Source organism: Anarhichas minor, unplaced genomic scaffold, assembly GCF_050575085.1.
Source record: "Anarhichas minor isolate MPS153535 unplaced genomic scaffold, ASM5057508v1 ptg000007l, whole genome shotgun sequence".
Classification (NCBI taxonomy): domain Eukaryota; kingdom Metazoa; phylum Chordata; class Actinopteri; order Perciformes; family Anarhichadidae; genus Anarhichas; species Anarhichas minor.
The window spans coordinates 8,754,333-8,760,655 of record NW_027466453.1 but is presented as its reverse complement, the minus strand read 5'-3'; the positions used below and the strand labels follow the sequence as shown (position 1 = coordinate 8,760,655).

The window sequence follows — 6,323 nt, the reverse complement described above, 5'->3', positions numbered from 1 at the left end:
AAAACGATGTGTTTAATTATTTTTTTACCACCTTCCCAATCGGGAAAGTTAGTTAGATTTACTAACTCGACATAGCTTTTTACTTGTTACAGGGCAAGCGGTCCAGCCTTTCTATTGAGCCCTGCGACTATGAGAAAGGAGTCAATGTCAACTTATTGAATATGATGGTGTGAATGGTGAACAGAATGCCAGCGGGAAGTAAACGGAACAATAGAAAACTTTGTGTTGCTACCTTTTTGAGCTTGTAATCGACACAGTACAGGCTGTTTTCATCCTAGCAGCCCTTTCTACAAAGCACACTAGTGGGTTCAAGCCTTGTCTGTGATTGTTACAGAGGTGCACTGTATTTATCACACATAGAGGCTATAAAGCCAACAGAAACATTGTTATTCCTTCAAGGTGTTGATTGCGTTGCAATCTTCAAATGAACAGTCCATGGCTCAGCTATTTTCACCTCTACTGGTGTCAACATGCTGAGATAACATTTCACTTTACAGTTTAATCAAGGCTGAATACACAAAAGAGTAGACAAGCAATCTAATGGAAAGTGTTCAGTAACATTAAATATTGTATTTGTTCAGCTTTAACTCAGATTCGGGATTAATGGTAGCTGCTATAAAGCCATTTACAGGTGCAGGTTACTTTATGTGTAGGCAGATTACATCTTACAACTAAAACCACTCACATAAAGTAATAAATACAGATAAATATGAATGAATAACTAAGCGTTGCAGCTTTTGTGCAATGTTGCTACCATAGGATTTGTTCATCTGAGGGACGGCAGCTGGAACAAATCAGTGTTCATACCGCTTCGATCTACGCCTTTGGACTACACATCCATCCAGAACGAGGAAGCTATAATTCACCGTGCAAAGTCGGGGACTCATCATTTAACATCGAGCCGGTTTATATAGATTGGTTTCCAAAACATGACGCCAAAGAAAAAGATAAAATGTACACAATAAAAGCACGGTAGAATAAGGTCATCACGGTATTGTCATTGTGGAAGCAGGAGAGTATCTTCAAACAAAGCAAACACTGGGGCCTCTTTTTGCACACTGCCTCACAATTTGCTTCAAAGTTTAGTTTTGAGTCACTAAAAGATATTTGTGAGATTGCACACAATCTGTCTGACTCTTAATGGATATGAATTCATGTCTGTGTGGGCATGTCTACTAAAATCAGGTCTGCAATCTACATGATTCTGACAAAAAGAATGTATCGTGTCAGTTTCAACAAACCATTAACCTGATACGTTTCTTGTATAAAACAGACTGAGCGAGTGATGTGAAAGGAAGTGAAGGTGTTTAAAACGGACTAAAAAAAGCGTCTTGGGTGACATGAGGTTGAGGTGCTGATACCGCAGCCACCATAATTACCAGCTGCGACAGCGACGCTGGTATTGTTTTCGCCTCGTGAGTCTCTGTGTGAGTCATCATGGCAAAATGTGGTTCTGTAGCGGGAACGCGGGAGCCGGAAGCATTGAGGTAGGAAGTGGGGAAGGGGCCACTGAGCAAAAGTGTAAAAAAACAATTCTTGACCAACTATTATGAGTCTGTTTATATCGACTCTTTTCCATTTGCCTTCTATAGCTCTGGATAACTAGTAGTGCAACTACGACTATTTGAACGCAGCGCTGCTCTTTTCACAGGACATAATGAAGGGCATGCTGAATATGTAATGCTTGACAGAGATGTTCTGCTGCGGTCACTGGCTAACCATCAGAAAGCAAACATTAACTGGCACAGTCTGTGTAGTGCAAATGTGTTTTTCTTTTGCAAATGCATGTTTGGTGCCATCTGGTGACTTCAAGCATTGGAGTTGAAGGATTTTAAATCAAGTTCAAGGCGCCTGATGTATGATATAGAACAGCTGCCGCACTATTTTACTTGAATCGGTCGGTGAAATAATGAACACTTCTCAAAACACACCCAAGTTTGCAAAACAAACTTAATTGGAAAGACCCTCAGGCCCTATAATCCTATGAACAAATACAACACTGCAGTGTGCCATGCTGTGTTAAACAATGCATTGTGTTTGGAAGTTGCTCCTACATGGGGAAAAAGGGAGTGCCTCCTCTTCTTCTGCACTCTCCAGTGGGAGCCGAGTCAATGGTAAAAGAATTCGTGGTGTGAGAGTCATACAGTGTGTTGAAATGTGTGGCGTATTTAGGGAGGTTGCCACAGGAATCTGTCGCTTGCCATCACCTGCAACAACAACAGGTGATCTTGAGCAATGCCTGGAGGATTGAAGTTACACACTAAGCGAGTCAGAGCATGAAACGTCCCATAAGGATCTTTAAGAAACGCATGTAGTGAAAAGGGTCCCGTAGGAGCAAAGAAGTGAGTGAGTTCATTGCAAAATGATAAAATGATACCCATTCAACTGAAGAAGAACAGCTGTGACGGAGTAGACAGTCTGATACAACAATGTGCTGCATTAAGTTACACTTCAGGGAAGCTAAATACATTTTTTTGAAAACATGCTAAATCCTTCAACATACAGAGGTGATATCAATACCACCCATGTGTAACCGTGAAGGCGGATATGCTGACACGGATATGTTGTCTAATTAATACATGAGTTAGTTTGATGATTTGCCCAATTAGCATTATTGATGAAGTTTACTATATTGTGCATATATGGGATGTTACTTGGCCCTTCTTTGTGAGGTATCGTTTTCCATGAGGGATGGTGTGTGTGCTCACTGCACGGTGGACACGCCCGTGTTTGTGTTGGAACAAGTAACGTGGAGGTGTAATCACACAAGAGGAGACTCTATCCACCTCTCTGCAGGATCTGAGAAAAAGGAAACCTGACGCTGCTCTCTAGCACAAGTTTAACTCCAAAAGGTGAATATAATTACTTCAAATTATAGCAAGATTATAACTTAACTGTAATCTATGTCTTGGTTATCCTATTCTCTCAGATAAGAACCGTTTCATATGAGCTATATTCACATTTTATGCACACTCCGATAGTCTCAGGAGTTTTTTTTTAATTGAGGGGAAGAAAATCAGCTTGGTTTGGGTATAACAGGTATACCATATCAACAATAAAAGATTTGTATTATTCTTTCGACGGAATATGACTTATGACCTAAATACTCCGCCTTTTCTTTTTGTCTTTTATATAAAAGAAAAGTATCCATTTGCTGCACAGTACAGCACCTGCTGGATGGAGACCTGTTTGCGGATATACACTGTTGTGAGCTTTAAGTTCTGCTCCTTCTTTCAGCCAAGATGCCAGAAACAGCAGAAGCTGCGTCAGCCACTCTCACCACCAACAGAAACTGCACCATAGAAATATCCAACGTCAGCAGTGGCCACTGCCTCATCAACCCCAAGTAAGTCCATAACTGTATTTACCAATTTTAATACATGTAAATGTACATCGGCAGACTGGACGAAGACACAAAAATGAACTTACTGAAACTGAAGTAGAAATGTATGAGTGACCGAAAATAATGTGATGATTGCAATTATAATAAATAATAAAAAAAAGTGCTTTTTTTTGCTGCTTTATGCATCTCAAATATTCAGTGCATCAACATTGTTTTCTGCACGTAGAAAAAGACTTCTGCGTATTACCGTGGCTTGTGTGTGTACTCAACAGGTTGTATGTGTTCCAGTGAGAAGTAGTCATTTTCAAAAGGCTCAGTGCAATGCTTTGAAGTGCAAGTGAAGTTGCAATGCCTGATTACAGCTCTAAATCCGCATCTTGATACTAAGCAGTCCTTTCAGAAAAGTGTCCACAACCTTTGTTCTCTCTAATAGTCATAGATAACGCACAGCTTTCTAGCATAAGTCTGCTATTTCACTGTGATTATACTGTCTAAATGTTAAGTAAAGCACTGAGCTTTTATATTGCTTTTATATTGCAAGCGAAATGTCGACGTACCATCTATTTAACGTAAATTATTTGATTTGGTTGCCGCCTATTCCTTAACATGGAAGTCCGTCAGTTTCTTCCACCTCTGCAAAAAAAGGGGAAATCAATAAAAGAAAACCGTAAAGTAGGTAGAAATGACCCACGTCTTTGGGATTTTCTCCCACACATTTATCTAGCTGTGGCAGGACGGACCATATCTTGGATGGGTGGTTTTCATGTGTGACATCACTTCGCTGAGAACATCCACCTATCCATCATGCGGTGACACACACATGCCTCATTGCACATCGCATGCAGGTACACTCACTGTTGCTTAGAAGTCCACAGCAGTCCTTGCACTGTCACACTCCATCCATCAGCATAAGGTAGTTCAGGTACCCTGGAAAGCCCAGCACTTGAAAAGTACTCTGACAATCTCCACAAAACTCGCAAAAACTCTTGTTGTTTTTCCATCAAAAGTCTGGGAAATGTGACATGAAAGTTATCAACTGACCGGTATTGATGGAAAGGATTTGTCTCTTGCTCTCTTGTATAGGGTCTACATGGAAAGTGGTTTCAGTCACCACCCGCCCCAGCCGACGGTTCGTCCCACCAGGACCGAAGTGTGCTCCTTCACCAAGGACGACAACACTGCCACGGGCTCTGTGGGCCTGCTGACCTACGACCTGTTCCATATGCAGAGCCGGGTTTGCTCCGACCGCATTGCCATCATGTTCTCCGTGCCCTATGACCACAACTTGTACAAGAACCGGCTGGCCGTGGGCGTGGTTGAGCATTCCCGTGCCTGCGACAAACAACTGTACAAGCAGCTGTACGATGGGAAAGACCTCACCGGCTTCACCCGCTCCGAGACTCACGGCTGTGGGCTGATACACCAAACTCCATATCTTGATATAAGGGCCACAATGTCATCTATTGGCAAAGCCATTGTTAAAGTGGAGCTCTATGATAAAATGGGTCGTTAGTTTGTACTTTGTTGCTTTTGTACCCAACAGAATAAATAAAAACTTCATTTGATTTGACTGCTGCTGCATGTTGACATCTAGAGAAACATCCAGAGGAGAGGAAGACTGATGTTGCTGTCATCTGTACTTTGTGTCCACTGAAAGATATCCATATCTGACAGCCAGCTCATTGATTCTCCATTAGCTAATTTCTTGGGCGAATGTGCATTGTACACTCCCTTTTTCTTTGATCATGCTAATAAAACATTCAGACCCGATGTTTGTGTTGTGTGGGATATGTCTTTCATTATTACTGACGAACAGTAACGATTTCTTAATCTCTCAGCTGGACCCATCCAATTCTAATGAGTAGCAACAGATGGAATATCTGCATAGATGATTTTTTTTAATCGGCGTGATGACGGTATTTGTTCTTCACTGGCTGTGTGGCGCTCTCCATCAGTGTGTAGTTATTGTGTCGTATTGGAATGCAAGAGAAAGACAGAATAAGAGTAAAGTATCTCCAGCGAAGTCTGTCTCAACTTGTTCAGGTTGTTTTCGTCTCCTTTTGCAAAATTCCACAGGAATGAGATAACCTACCCACCTCAGTCTATGAAGCCATTATCCTAACGGAGAAAATGAGTGTGCTGGAACTCTGCCACAAATGAGGGTGTGGCGGTTTTATTCCACAGGGAAAAATACAGGAATCTTGGTTCTCAGTCTTCTGTTTTGTGCGGTTGATAAATGTGTGTTGAAAGAGGGTGTGTGTTGTCATGGTGTTGGCTTACAAGTGGGAGGGTTTCCTGGGTGATGGCATACATCCTGGTTTAACAAAGAAAAAAAACTACCGGCACCTCCCTTCCAGGTACCTTTTCCCACTTTAGGACTTTGGAGCATCAACAGAGGTCCTCAGCAGGTAAGTCACCTAGACAATTTGGGGAAAAGACTTAAATTAAAGAGCTTGATGAGAGGCAGTAGAGAGAATGGCTCATTAGCTTTATTGTGGCTCATTTGTAGAAGCATACAGAAAGCCTGATGGGGTATTTGTTTGATTTGTATCTTATATCTGTTGATAAAAAGGGTGATCATTTTCTCTAGTGTTCTCACTCCGGCTTCATTATTGCATGATACTTAGTGCTGTAATTGAAGAAGTGCACTCTAATGAGACAAAGGGAGTCTGCAGTTATTCTCTAATTGTTCACAACTGTTTTGGAATCTCATTAGCCTCTTGAAATGCGTCATTCATACCCAGTTGCCATGTTCATGTGCACCGTTTGAAGGTCAATGTAATGCCAATACAGCATGTTAGCTGAGCAGAGGTCAGGAAGATATTTTTTACATTGGAGTATAGGAGTGATTCTCACGATCCCCAGCGTGTTTAGAGGTGGAGGGAGGCGCTATAGTCACAGCTGTGATGTCGTTTGGTTCAGATGGTTAACACCTAAATTACCTTTTGTTTTACTAGCTGATCTCAACACCCATTCCAAC

General features: G+C 41.6%; 1 protein-coding gene across 1 annotated transcript; it reads left to right on the top strand.

Annotated features, from left to right (window-relative positions):
• Positions 1–3,242: 3,242 nt before the first annotated feature.
• Positions 3,243–4,856, top strand: LOC142936694 (uncharacterized). Its single transcript, XM_076080085.1, has 2 exons — positions 3,243–3,346; positions 4,427–4,856. The coding sequence occupies exons 1-2, from the start codon at positions 3,243–3,245 to the stop codon at positions 4,854–4,856; spliced, it is 534 nt and encodes a 177-aa protein (XP_075936200.1).
• Positions 4,857–6,323: the final 1,467 nt, after the last annotated feature.

What these genes read in the sequence shown, in the direction of transcription:
- LOC142936694 (XM_076080085.1), top strand. Translation starts at nt 3,243, where the DNA reads ATGCCAGAAACAGCAGAAGCTGCGTCAGCCACTCTCACCACCAACAGA. An exon ending in CACTGCCTCATCAACCCCAA is followed by an intron (nt 3,347 to 4,426) that starts GTAAGTCCATAA and finishes TCTCTTGTATAG; the next exon opens with GGTCTACATGGAAAGTGGTT.